At 43.4% G+C, this 14,296-nt stretch overlaps 1 protein-coding gene across 8 annotated transcripts in view; it reads left to right on the top strand.

Moving 5' to 3' along the window:
- The window catches only part of tbl1xr1a (TBL1X/Y related 1a), a 58,917-nt gene that overhangs the window by 41,957 nt on the left and 2,664 nt on the right, over positions 1–14,296 (top strand). For 7 of the 8 annotated variants that reach the window (XM_083767958.1, XM_083767960.1, XM_083767963.1 and 4 more), the window contains 12 exons: positions 666–811; positions 3,945–4,182; positions 5,812–5,965; positions 6,594–6,735; positions 7,677–7,740; positions 8,038–8,135; positions 8,516–8,576; positions 9,557–9,678; positions 10,797–10,871; positions 11,007–11,134; positions 12,332–12,497; positions 14,119–14,220. In XM_083767958.1, the coding sequence (XP_083624084.1) occupies positions 666–811; positions 3,945–4,182; positions 5,812–5,965; positions 6,594–6,735; positions 7,677–7,740; positions 8,038–8,135; positions 8,516–8,576; positions 9,557–9,678; positions 10,797–10,871; positions 11,007–11,134; positions 12,332–12,497; positions 14,119–14,220 (1,496 nt within the window). The remainder of the gene's footprint in view (positions 1–665; positions 812–3,944; positions 4,183–5,811; positions 5,966–6,593; positions 6,736–7,676; positions 7,741–8,037; positions 8,136–8,515; positions 8,577–9,556; positions 9,679–10,796; positions 10,872–11,006; positions 11,135–12,331; positions 12,498–14,118; positions 14,221–14,296) is intronic. The other variant, XM_083767964.1, reaches the window with a different exon arrangement.

Raw genomic sequence — 14,296 nt, forward strand, 5'->3', positions numbered from 1 at the left:
AGCTTACAGCACGACACGTACAGTATACTGATATACAAGCTTACAGCACGACACGTACAGTATACTGATATACAAGCTTACAGCACGACGCATACAGTATACTGATATACAAGCTTACAGCACGACACATACAGTATACTGATATACAAGCTTACAGCACGACACATACAGTATACTGATATACAAGCTTACAGCACGACACGTACAGTATACTGATATACAAGCTTACAGCACGACACGTACAGTATACTGATATACAAGCTTACAGCACGACGCATACAGTATACTGATATACAAGCTTACAGCACGACACGTGTTTGATCAATCATCATAATAATAATAAGGATCACATCAATCCTGATGTATATTACAGGCACAATGTTGTATTTTATTTTACGTTGTATAATTATAATTATGTAATCTGCCATGTATGAAGATTGGGTGTTGTTAGTCGGTTATTCCTTTGATCATTGTGAACTGCCATGTTGGTTCAGTGTCTTTGTTTATGTAAAATGAAAGTAAGTGTGTCCTGTTCTGCGTGGGGTTGGGCTTCCTTGGAAGCAAGACACTTACATGAAAGAAAAATCAATCAATCAATCATATCTTTCTTCAATCCACTCCACCATGCCTTCATTCCATGTTCCCTCCCGCCTCTGTCTCTGCAGGGTTTTCTCATTCAGCGTTTACCTTTGGCATAGAGAGCCACATCAGCCAGTCCAACATCAACGGTGCTCTGGTTCCCCCTGCTGCCCTCATCAGCATCATTCAGAAGGGCCTGCAGTATGTCGAGGCCGAAGTCAGCATCAACGAGGTGCTTGGACAACGCACGCACGCATGGCTGCCACGATTACAAATTTAAGTTGCCAAATAATTGCCATTAACAATTTAATTGTGTTTTTGGCATTGGAAATTGGAACTTTCAGATTGGTCATCCTAATCAAAAATTGCACAGGGTAGATATCGACAAGTAACTTAAATATACAAAGAAATTACTGACATTTAACAATTTTAAACTTTTAAAAAGGATAAAAAAAATAGCAGAGATAGCTGATCTACATGACCCGTTGTAAGCTTGTAGATCTGCTATTTCTGCTTTTTAAACATTTTGACAATTATGACGATTATTGCAAAAAAATAATTGTGATTATCTGAAATGATTGTGAATAGACGATTATGTAATAATTGTGACACACACACACACACACACACACACACACACACACACACACTGTACTCAATTATAACGTGTTATTTCCAGTTGATTCTGTGGAGAGAATGAGGTTTCCATCGAGACTCTCTTCCACATCCATTCACCAGACGGGGGTCATGAGACATGAGATTAGGCCTCCGTTAGAGAAGGACAGACAGACAGGACTGTGGTGGGGAACCTCCTAAATGAGAAGCCTGTGAGTCTAGTCTGGATCTCAGGGACAGCATTATCGCAGAAGGAGAGAAATGATGAGATTATAAGCAGAGTGAAAGAGGAAGAGAAGGCGGGGGGCTGAATTCACACACGCACACAGGAAACAGCTGAACAAGAAATATGCAGGGTGCTGCTGGGTGAAATGGAGACAATAAGTGATGATGGAAAGAATGTTTATTAAAATCAGAACCACGCAGCTCCGAGAAGGCGGCTAAGGAAACGAGGATAATTAAAAGAAACACTGTGGAAAAGGATAACGGCGCGGAGAATGAGTTTAGCTTTGACCATTGATCAGGAGCATGTGATAAGGATGAACGTGTCTGATGGTGAATGATGTGCTCGTGAAGATGTGGAATTGTTTTATTACAAATTGTTGCTGTCGGGTGGAAATCGGTATGTTGGTATATCCACAACCGTTCCTTTTTTATTATTTTAAAATAAGTCGTGAAAATAGCCGTTCTATAAGCTCACAACACATTGCATCGTGACATGTTGTGAACTTGTAGGTCACATTCTACATTACTGATTAGAAATTGGAGGGCAAACGTTTGGCAAACAGCTTTTGGTGCATTACCGCCATCTCCTGGTGATAGTAACACATGACTACCAGGCAAGGGTTAATGTATTTTTTGAAGAAGGTATAAACAATTTGACTGAATAAATAATGATTAATTCATGCATACTACATTACCGGTAGTATAGTTTTATTGGAGGAACAAGAGTTTATGTGCATTCATACATGATTGAATGGATGAAACATTCTAGGAATATTTTGGCTTTTTATTTATTATTTAACACATTTTGTTTCAACATTTATTATATAATCCGTGGGAATATCTTATATCTCAGGATAAGATGTATCTCAGGTATGAGAAACTATTTAATGGTAAAATGTGAGGTCCTGCATGCTGAAGATTCTGAATGTAAAGTAAAAAATATACTTGAATACATATATTTCCTGACAACTACAGCAGGAATAGATCATCTCGTTTAGAGCAGAGCCGATGTGCTCCTAAAGCGGATCTGTATTACAGGTCACGGGGACATGCATTTAGGGAACATAATGAGCAGGAAACACATCAGGAAGGAGACGGTTAGAAGTCAGGCGAGTCCACTCACACCAGCTTTAAAATAAACACAGTGTAATATGCTTATTAACGCTCAGAGGAGATAAACACTGTTTTAGCAGTGTAATACGTTCTATACCTTACTGTAAATCACTCTGGATTAATAGTGTCTGCTAAATGCCTAAATTGTACCTCTATAAGGACTGACCTCTTCTTAGAAAGAGATAAAAACCTAGTGTAACTGCAGGGTAATGTGCTCTATACCTCTATAAGCTCTGTCTATAAGGACTGACCTCTTCTTAGAGAGAGATAAACCTAGTGTAACTGCAGGGTAATGTGCTCTATAAGGACTCACCTCTTAAAGGAGATGTTCAGAGCCGTGGGCTTTCCCAGGAGACAATTCCAGTTGTATATACAGTAGGCCTTTCACAAAACATTATTACACAATTGCAGAAAAGCAATTCTTTGAGATAATTCACAATTGCAATTATTTTGTCATCGTTTCCATGTGGAAAAAAGCTGAAATAGCAGATCTACAAGCTTGTAGATCAGCTATTTATGTTTTTATGTAATGTTTTAAGCATTTTTAAGTATAAAAATAATTAATTGTTATTTGTCATATCTTCCCTGTGCATTGTTTAGATTTCAAAGCAAGCGTATGTATACAAATCTGTATTCTTTATTCACATGTTCCAATGTGCAATGCCAAAAGCACAATTATAAATCGTTAATCACAATTATTCGTGTGATAATGAATCGTTACATTTGTAACCGTGACAGACCAAGTTGCATACTGTATGTCATTACATCTCTCAGGGGTCCTTGAGGGAGTTCCAGGGGGTCCTCAGCTAAATGATAGTTAGGAACCAAAAATTCCCCCTTATGGGTCTGTAACTCAGTGTACAAAATGGAACCAAATTCACCCTTATGGGTCTGTAACTCAGTGTACAAAATGGAACCAAATTCCCCCTTATGGGTCTGTAACTCAGTGTACAAAATGGAACCAAATTCACCCTTATGGGTCTGTAACTCAGTGTACAAAATGGAACCAAATTCACCCTTATGGGTCTGTAACTCAGTCTCAGAGAATGTACAAATGAAACCAAATGTACCCTTATGGGCCTGTAACTCGGAGAGTGTAATTGTAATACATGGTTCCATTTGTACACTCTGAGTTAAATGAACATTCATTTTACTATATAAATTAGGGTCCCAGAGATATAAATGCCATTAAATGTAGCCATGTCAAACTGAGGATCCTTGAAAAATAAATCGCTGTTACGAATCACTGCTAGAGCCGTGAAAATCTTCTCTTATGGGGGTCCCTGAAATAATCTTTTCAAATGGGGGTCCGCAGGCAAGTGTCAATTTGGGGGGTCCTTGACATGGAAAATGTTCGAGAACCACTGATATATTGTAGGTTTTGTAACCGGCCTAAACCCCCTCCTCTTCAGGACGGCACGCTGTTCGACGGGCGGCCCATCGAGTCTCTGTCGCTGATCGACGCGGTGATGCCGGACGTGGTGCAGACGCGGCAACAGGCCTACCGCGACAAGATGGCCCAGCAGCAGGCGGCCGCCTCGACACCGGCCTCGGCCACCGGGGGCAGCATGCAGGCGGGCAACAACCCCAAGAACGGAGAGAACACCACCACCACCAACGGGGAAGAGAACGGAGCACACGCCTTAGCTAGTGAGTGGAGTAACAAGAGATTCACTGGGTACTGTAATGGGTACTTTCAGACGGGCATCCATTAATGCAGACGTCTGCCCATGAGGGTCGCGACAACGCAAGCGGAATAAAAACAAAAAAAGGGGGCACGGTGGCACAGTTGGTAGTGCTGTCGCCTCACAGCTAGAAGGTCCTGGGTTCGATTCCCGCTGGGGACGCTGTGGGCGCTGTGGGCGTGTTCCCTCCTCCGCGTCATCAGTGCTCATACCCAAGGCGGGGGTTGGCGATAGGGCCCTTCTGTGTGGAGTTTGCATGCTCTCCCCGTGTCCCTTAGGGTAGATACCCTCACAAAAACATGCCGTAATCCTGGTCTCTAAAACTACCTCCCCCTGGCCAGCCGCAATGGAGGGGAAAGGAACTGGTCGGAATAACGTGTTCCTTCCACGCGCTACGTCCGGCCGGGGAAATTCCCCTCTGTCAGGTGAAAAGAAGCAGCTTGGACTCCTCATGCATAGAAGGAGGCATGAGGTCAGTCCGCTGCCCCCCCAGGTTGGCAGAGGAAGTGTAGCGCCCAGGATTACATTAGATAATTGGCACTGGGTGAAAAGAAAACTGGGTTACAAAATCGTGGGATAAAAATTTAAAGTAAAAAAAAAAAAAAAAAAAAGAACAATTTGGATTGTGTTGAACCTGTCGCAAGTTGATGATGTCATAATGTCCATGTGTGGTCCAGCCATCCATACAAAGTATTTAAAATATTGCTTTGATGCTCATTATTATCCTTAGGAAGTATTAAGTTGTTTTTTTATTAGCATATGCATTCCATAGGGCTGGACCATATAGACACATGACATCATCAACTTGCAACAGGAGCAGTTCCTATTGAGTGAAAGATTCTTTATTTATGAAAGAAATACAATATTGAAGGTGTTTTTATTTATTTTATTTTAGTTGTAGAGGGCAAGTATAATGTTTTAAGGCATATTTCTCTTATTAGCCAGGGTTCCTTTTAAGAATTCTAGTTTATTTCTCTTGCACTGGTGCTTTCACCTCCCTGCTAGACAACCATGATTTGAATTCCAGTTTCTTTCCCCTTCACTGGTGCTTCCACCTCCCTGCTCGACAACCATGATTTGAATTCCAGTTTCTTTCCCCTTCACTGGTGCTTTCACCTCCCTGCTAGACAACCATGATTTGAATTCCAGTTTCTTTCCCCTTCACTGGTGCTTTCACCTCCCTGCTCGACAACCATGATTTGAATTCCAGTTTCTTTCCCCTTCACTGGTGCTTTCACCTCCCTGCTAGACAACCATGATTTGAATTCCAGTTTCTTTCCCCTTCACTGGTGCTTTCACCTCCCTGCTAGACAACCATGATTTGAATTCCAGTTTCTTTCCCCTTCACTGGTGCTTTCACCTCCCTGCTAGACAACCATGATTTGAATTCCAGTTTCTTTCCCCTTCACTGGTGCTTTCACCTCCCTGCTAGAAAACCATGATTTGAATTCCAGTTTCTTTCCCCTTCACTGGTGCTTTCACCTCCCTGCTAGAAAACTATGATTTGAATTCCAGTTTCTTTCCCCTTCACTGGTGCTTTCACCTCCCTGCTAGAAAACCATGATTTGAATTCCAGTTTCTTTCCCCTTCACTGGTGCTTTCACCTCCCTGCTAGACAACCACGCGGACCTGATGGAGGTGGATGGAGATGTGGAGATCCCCCAGAACAAGGCCATGGTTCTGAGAGGCCACGAGTCGGAGGTCTTCATCTGCGCATGGAACCCCGTCAGCGATCTGCTGGCGTCCGGGTGAGTGAAGTCTTTCACTCCAAACTTATTTACTGCGTGTGTCTCTGTTGTTCTTGTTTACTGTAAATCGCTCTGGATTAACCCATTTTGGGTGGGAACCCCTTTTGGTGTTGCATTATGTAATGCTTTAGCTATTGAAAAATAGCAGATCTACAAGCTCATAGCGCGCCACCAAGTGGCGAGATACGAGCTTGTAGGTCTGCTATTATTGAAGAATCGTGAAAAGTGACATGCAAGTGTTTGAGAACGACTGACATAGAAAAACAGCCTTTTCAAGAAAACAGTCAGAATTTAGAAGACATTTGCAGAATCGTTCCCAGGTCAAAATGGGTTAACCCATTCTGACCGGGCACCCATTTTGGTGTCAGCATCATGTTATGCTTTAGCTATTGAAAAATAGCAGATCTACAAGCTCATATCGCGCCACCGAGTGGCGCGATACGAGCTTGTAGGTCTGCTATTTTTGAAAAATCGAAGACACTTTTAGAATCTGATCTCAGGTCAGAATGGGTTAATAATGAAACTGTCAGGATGTAATAGACATTTTTAGAATCTGATCTCAGGTCAGAATGGGTTAAGAGCGCTGCTAAATGCCTAAATTGTAAAATCGCAAATTGTCTGTTCTCAGGTCCGGGGACTCGACGGCTCGCATCTGGAATCTGAGTGAAAACAGTACGAGCAGCTCCACACAGCTGGTCCTGAGACACTGCATACGGGAGGGAGGACAGGACGTCCCCAGCAACAAAGACGTTACTTCGCTAGATTGGAATGTAAGTACACGTGGATTAAAGTTCTCAGTCGCCCCGGCCACGACCGATTTCAGTCATCTGGATTCCACAATATGTCTTCTATGGAAGCATGTTGCGGACCGTTCACAGCATGTCACACTGTCACGTGTTGTGAGCTTATAGATTGTCTATTTTCGGTTATTTTGTTATTTTAAGATTAGGATATTTGTTATTCTAAGATTAAAGAGTATTTAAAGTTCTCAAACTAGTAATAGAAGGTTTAGAAACATCTTCCATAAACATGAATGGTCTCCGAAATGTCATAAACGCAAAGGTAAAGGAGTCAGTACTGCTGTATGGGGCCGAGACATGGACCCTCACAGTACAACAGGAAAGAGAGTATACACAATGTACAATGTTACGAATGGCACTAGGTGTCACATGGACAGACCGCATCAGAAATGTGGACGACCTCTATGGGGACCTACCACGCGTCACAGACAGTCAGAGAGAGAACTTGAGAAGGATGAGGCTGGCAGGGCACTGCGCCAGGCACCCAGGCCAGGACTTGAGGCAAGTAAATTGACTCTATGGGAGCCAACCCAGGGCAAAGCCAGGAGGTGGAAATAAGCGTAGCACCTACAGTACAGTACATAGACGTACTGCGGGAGCTTAGCTAACAACACTGTAGAACCTGACGTCAGATAGGAAATTGTGGAGGGCAGCGATCCAGGAATCCCGAGTTGGTGTTGGCTAGACCTCACTCTCACAGTAACAAACTAAATGACTCAAATCTGTGATTTCTTCAACTGTGTTGGCTGTATGGGGAACAGCAACACAGAACAATGATACCTAAATGCCATCAATAACAATACATTTTCAGCCATTAGATTTTATTTTGCTTTAATTCATGAGTACACAAGCCTCACGCTTTCACACACAAAATATGTATTTTTCTAACGTCTCCTTCCTCTCTTTGACAGAGTGAGGGCACACTACTAGCAACAGGTTCCTATGATGGCTTTGCCAGGATATGGACCAAGGATGGTAAGACCAGCAAACTAACACAGGTCCTGCATTTCATCAGGATATTTGAACGGGATAATGGTTTTGTCAACAGGTCTCTAGAGTTTGCTTTAAGCTGTGCAGAGACTGCCATCTAGAGGCACATTTGTGTATATCAATAAAGGAATTAGCTTTAGTTTGGTTGCTCAAATCAATCAATGCTTTGTACAGTTCAATATTACTCTGTGTTCGGCTACAAATATCTCAAAGTAGAAACAATACTCTCTTTTAATCTCCTTTTCTTCTTCTCCTTCTCATCCTACATGTTTTGTTTCATAGGTAACTTGGCCAGTACACTTGGTCAACATAAAGGACCCATCTTTGCTCTTAAGTGGAATAAAAAAGGAAACTTCATTCTCAGTGCAGGGGTAGACAAGGTAAGCGACCGTGTCTTCCAAGCTGTTTCTGTGTCGGGTTACGTTTTCTTCACAATTGGATGGCTGGAACAGATTTAAGTGTCATGCTATTTATTATATCAGCTAAGAAACTATTGAGAATAATAACATTGAAATGTGTTAAAAGTAAGTACAATTACACTGTCCCCAAGGATTGTTGTGCTGTTTGATTTGATCACAGCACAACGCTGTGTTATGTATTTAACACGAATCCTGTTCTCTTTTTCGTGTGTGTGTGTGTGTGTGTGTGTGTGTGTGTGTGTGTGTGTGTGTGTGTGTGTGTGTGTGTGTGTGTGTGTGTGTGTGTGTGTGTGTGTGTGTGTGTGTGTGTGTGTGTGTGTGTGTGTGTGTGTGTGTTCTAGACAACAATCATATGGGATGCCCATACAGGGGAAGCCAAACAGCAGTTTCCCTTCCATTCAGGTACGTGATAACGCACAGTCGCACACCTGTGTTCATCTCATCATAGAGCGTTGCATTTCCGCCCCGACTAGCGCCCCGGAGAGAATTTCCCATCATTTTTGTCATGTTGAGATGTTTCAGAAAGTATTTATGTAAAGACCTGTAAGCCAACTCGGCTGCTGACAAATGGGAACGAACAAATAATTAGAAAGAAGAAGAAAAAGGGCAGGGTACAACACATGTTTTGCTGTTTTTCATCTTTCTAATTATTTGTTCGACCCAAAACAAGTTGTTTATTGTCATGATTAGTCACCATTTGAGTTGGCTTTGTCTGAGGCTTACAGGTCTTTAAATAAATACTTTCTGAAACGTCTATGGGGAAAATGTATTGGAAATTCTCTTCCGGGCCACTCGTCGTCATGAAAGGGGGCGGGACAGCGACGCTCTATTCAGTCGTCAGGCTAGTGGGCAAGCCTTCCAAGAGAAGCATAACATTTCATTATCAATTTAAGTGAATAGTTTTTGTCATAGGTTTAAATGTTTAAAATGCTGTTTTAGACTATGTTGGTAGTAAGGTCGAAGTCCTGACGTCAGTCCCTCATTTGTTTTTGCAGAGGTAAAGTCTTCTTATAAGAATTGTGGTCCAAAAATAAACAAACGGTCTCTGCGATATTATCGGGGAGGTGTCTCTATCGCATTATTTATTTCATATTTGATACAGTCTCTATAGTTTCTAGCGAAAATGTTACTAATTCGGCAGCAATAACATTAGTGTAGTCAGTTGAATCTTCATATCCATATGAGTGAAACCGCTGGGATCATTTATTTATTTTCTGAACATGGTTCTTATTTGAAAAAATAAATGTCTATGGGAATTTATAAAGGGGGGGGGGGGTAGGATTTGAAATTACGTCTCTATTGTTAGTATTATTCACTATTGGTTTCGACGTACAACGTTTTGACCCACATGGTCTCTCCTCCTCCTCCTCTCCCCTCCTCAGCGCCGGCCCTAGACGTCGACTGGCAGAACAACAACACGTTTGCCTCCTGCAGTACAGACATGTGTATCCATGTGTGTAAACTGGGCCAGGACAGACCCATCAAAACATTCCAGGGACACACGGTGAGTCTGAGACGTGTGACGTGATCTATTTTTTTCTTTTTTAAAGATATTGTTGGGGCTTTTTGCCTTTTTATTGATAGATGAACACTGAACAGTACAGAACAAAGGTCGTCGGGACTCGAACCCGCGACATGCTGCCAGGTCGGACTACCAGCCCAGGGCCCGTGATCCTTTTCTATTTATTTCGACACACACACACACACACACACACACACACACACACACTTGTTGTGTATTCCTGTACTGCTGACCTCTGCTGGTTGATCCTATGGATTCATCTGCCGCTTCTTTTCAGGGTTGTCACAATTATTACATAATAATCGTCTAATCGCAATTATTGGAGATAATCTAGAAACTATTTTGTCATAATTGTGTCCATGGTGAAAAATATTCATACAAAAAATATATACCGGTATATCTTTTTTTAAATGCCAGTAATGTCTTGGTATATTTCAGTTAATTGTCATATCTACCCTGTGCACTTTTTTATTACAAAGCCTAAAAGGCTGTTCCAATTTCCAAAGCCAAAAACACAATTCAATCGTTAATCGCAATTATTTGTGTGATAATTAATTGTCAACTTAAATGTGTAACCGCGACCGTTGAAACGTGTTGGAGAATAAGGGCGCGTTCGGAAACGCGCACCGGGAATGTGGTCAGTTTGTTGAGTGTGGTGGGCGGTGACGTCACAGAGTGCGTTCAGTGTGCCTTATTTCCGAACGACCACAGCTGTGACGCATTCACACGAATCACACCGGACAACCTCAGCTTCAGGGTAGGGTCGCTCAATGCGTGCACACCCGGTGTGCAGCGCAATGGATTTTCGAACGACAACGCACTGAGTGCACTGAATAAACGAACGACAAGAGAGCACACCAGTGCGTTCAGGGCGCATTTCCGAACGCGCCCTAAATGCAGCTTGAGCCGTACGCGAGGTCAAAGGTCAATGTAGGACAGAGATTGTGTTGTGACCGTCCCCTAGTGCAGGGGTTCTCAACCTGTGGGTCGTGACCCCTCAGGGGGTCGCCAATTTATGTGAATGTAAATGAGCGTCTGTTTTTTGTGGCACCTACGTCCTTCATTCTCCTCATGCCTGTCCTCTTAATTCCTTTCCACAGAATGAAGTGAATGCAATCAAGTGGGACCCCACAGGTAACCTGTTAGCCTCCTGTTCAGACGACATGACGCTGAAGGTGAGCGCACAGAAAAGCCAGTCTCCTTCTACTTGAAACATTGAAGCCTGTTTATTTTGACCATTTATAATGTGACAATTCTGGTAAACCTTTACCTGGCTGTCACAGTGAAATGTCTCCCCCTTGTGGCTGCAGATCTGGAGTATGAAGCAGGACTCGTGTGTCCATGACCTGCAGGCCCACAGTAAAGAGATCTACACCATCAAATGGAGCCCCACGGGGCCTGGAACCAACAACCCCAGTGCTAACCTCATGCTAGCCAGGTGTGTACGCGTGTAAAGGTATAGAGGGGTTAAATGGTTAACCCTGGGCGGAGCTTTCAGGTTTGAAATTGTGCAGGTCGAGCATGCAGCATCAATGACTTTCTTCCTTTCCCTGAAATTCAGAGAAATTCCCATGTTCTACTACATGAGAAGTTTGTACTTCTGCCCTCTGGTAGAAGGTACAGCGAACCAAAGTGGATACGCTGGTTTAAAAAATCCGGTGTCAACTAAAATGTTGAACGATGCTCTGAAACGACACTGATTGTGAGAGGTTTAAGCGCTTTTTAACAAAAAGCACAGGGGTTTTGTTCTGTGTGGGTCCAAAAGTCCAAAGTCAAAGTTGTACAATTAGTCACACACATTACCGCAGTGAAATTTGTTCTCCGCATTTGACCCATCTCTTGGAGAGGTGAGCCGCAGCGTGCGCCGCACTCGGGAATCATTAGTTTATTTGACCCCCAATTCTACCCATTGTAAAAGCAGGGAGGCATTGGGTCCCATTTTTACAGTCTTTGTTATGACCCGGCCGGGGATCGAACCCCCAACCTCCCAGTTTCAGGGCGGACACTCTAACCACAAGGCCACTGTCTGGTTTATTTACAAGCTCGCTAAACTGTACAACCAAGGGGTTTCTTAGCCTTTTCACAGAAAAACATTTAAACGTCTCTCTCTCATCCTCCCGTCGCCTCTGTCTTTGTGCAGCGCACCGTGGCACGAGGCATCTGCATCCACACTTATCCTCCCATCTCATCCCATGGATTAAAGCAACATGAAATCTCACGACTGAAACAGTGTGCCCCCACACTGCCAGCACCGTTTCCTAAACAATGAACACGATATGTAAATTAAATTACGATGTTTTAGTAATAATACAATATATTGTTCCTCACATACTGAGGCTTTAACCTTTGCTTTTATATGAAATATCCAAGAACATAGGGGTTTATGGAAGATGCTTCTGCACATAATGCTAGTTTGATCACTTTAAATGCTCTGATCTTAAAATAAGCAAAAGTAGTCTATTCCACAAGCTCTCAATGCGTCACAGACACATGAGAGCTTGTAGAGTAGAATACTTTGGCTTATTCGCGTATGCTTAAATAGAAGAAATGCTGGCATCTCCAGAATCCAAATGACTGAAATCAGTCGTGGTCGACTGAGAACTATAATCCATGTCATGCTCTTGTGTTTGTGCAGCGCGTCGTTTGACTCCACGGTGCGTCTCTGGGACGTGGAGCGGGGCATCTGCATCCACACGCTGACCAAGCACCAGGAGCCCGTCTACAGCGTGGCCTTCAGCCCCGACGGCAGGCACCTGGCCAGCGGCTCCTTCGACAAGTGTGTCCACATCTGGAACACGCAGGTACGCTATCATGTGCAGGAGAGTGACTTTCTGGATGTTATATTGGTGTCTTTGACTCTTAGTTGTCTCCACCAGGCCGAAGGCATGGGGGGAGAGTATGTTTTGCACTCCGTCCGTCCGTCCGTGTGTCCGTCCGTCCGTGTGTGTGTGTGTGTGTGTGTGTGTGTGTGTCCGTGAGCAGCTAATCTCGGCCACCGTTAACCCGGTCGATGCCAAATTTTGCACACACACTCCCTGGATGCCAACGATGAACCTCTGCCCCAAACTTTCCAGAACGGCCTGTTATAGCGCCACCAGGAGGCCGCTTTGTGCAAAACAAGTTTTTGCACAGTACAACTACAGATTTTGTCCAAACATCGCGCAAATTGGTACACAGTCTCTCTAGAGCCATTCAACGAAACCGGTCTTTCAGATTTTTTACTTTTGTTGCCCTTTTATCCAACCACCAGATGAAGGCAAGCTGCAATGTCCTACATTCCTATCCTGGTGGAGACCTGTGCCCAGAAGGGCACTTTTTCTAGTTTTAGTTATTTTGGCAGTACCGCCGCTATAGGCTTACTCACAGTCACAGTACCCACTGTGCGTAGGGCAACACGCCAAGTGTGGCAACACCGCTTCGTGGTGCGTTTGGAGCTGGTGATCTACTACCTTTGATGGGTTTGTGTAACACTGTAGTGTAGCCTTACATTTCAAAGCACTTAGAATAGAGGGTATGCTCGTGACATCTTCATACCTGGACGTTATGCGGGAACGCCTACTGAGTGGCAAAAAACTACTTTCTGGCCTTGACAGACCAAATATCCAAACAGAAAGGTCCCCCCGCGCTTACACCAAATCTCATAATCAAAAATGGCCGATCTATAAGCTTGCTGTTTTTGGCAAATGTTTCCTCCAGAATAGGCATGCTGGGGTTCAAGTGGTTACCTGTTGTTTCACTCTTGTGTGTGTCTATAGAGCACAGAAGTCCTGACGTGACTTGCTCATCCCCTGGTTCCCAGAAGTATTTTCTCTATAACAAGAATAACATTGGGTTTCTTTAAAAAAGTCTCATAAAAGCATTGTGGTCCAAAAATAAACAAACGTGTCTTGGCGATATTGACGGGTGGGTGGCCGTCTATCATTTATGATAGTCAGTCACTCATATTTGATACAGTCTGTTTCCAGCTAAACTTTTACTAATTCAGTGGCAGTAACATTAGAGATTTCTCACAGTCAGTTGATTCTTCATTTCCATATGAGTGAAACCGCCGAGATCATTTGTTTATTTTTGGAACAGTTATTATTTGACGCAATATTTTATTCTATGGGAATTCAGAATGGGGGTGAAACACGGGGGGCATATATTGTTAGTCAGACGTATGTGGCCGGTTAAATGTCACCCGTGGCTCCGACATATGTGGCCGGTTAAAACACATACGTGGCCGGTTAAATCTCACCCGTGGCTCCGACATACGTGGCTGGTTAAAACACATACGTGGCCGGTTAAGACTCACCCGTGGCTTCGATATGCACACTAAACAAATTTCTTTGCACAAAAACGAATTTCACCTCATTTATTTTTTAACTTGTAAAACTGTGTGCCAATAAAGCCTTCTGTCTTTCCACCTGTGTGTGTCTCCAGACCGGTGCACTAGTTCACAGTTACAGAGGGACAGGAGGGATCTTTGAAGTGTGCTGGAATGCAGCCGGGGATAAAGTGGGAGCCAGCGCCTCAGATGGATCAGTAAGTCCCTCCCCATCAGTTTGAGATCATTATCTCCTCCTGCGACCGTGCCTTTCCAATCATATTCAAATTACCC

This window comes from Protomyctophum parallelum (genome assembly GCF_964188405.1).
Source record: "Protomyctophum parallelum genome assembly, chromosome: 6".
Lineage (NCBI taxonomy): Eukaryota > Metazoa > Chordata > Actinopteri > Myctophiformes > Myctophidae > Protomyctophum > Protomyctophum parallelum.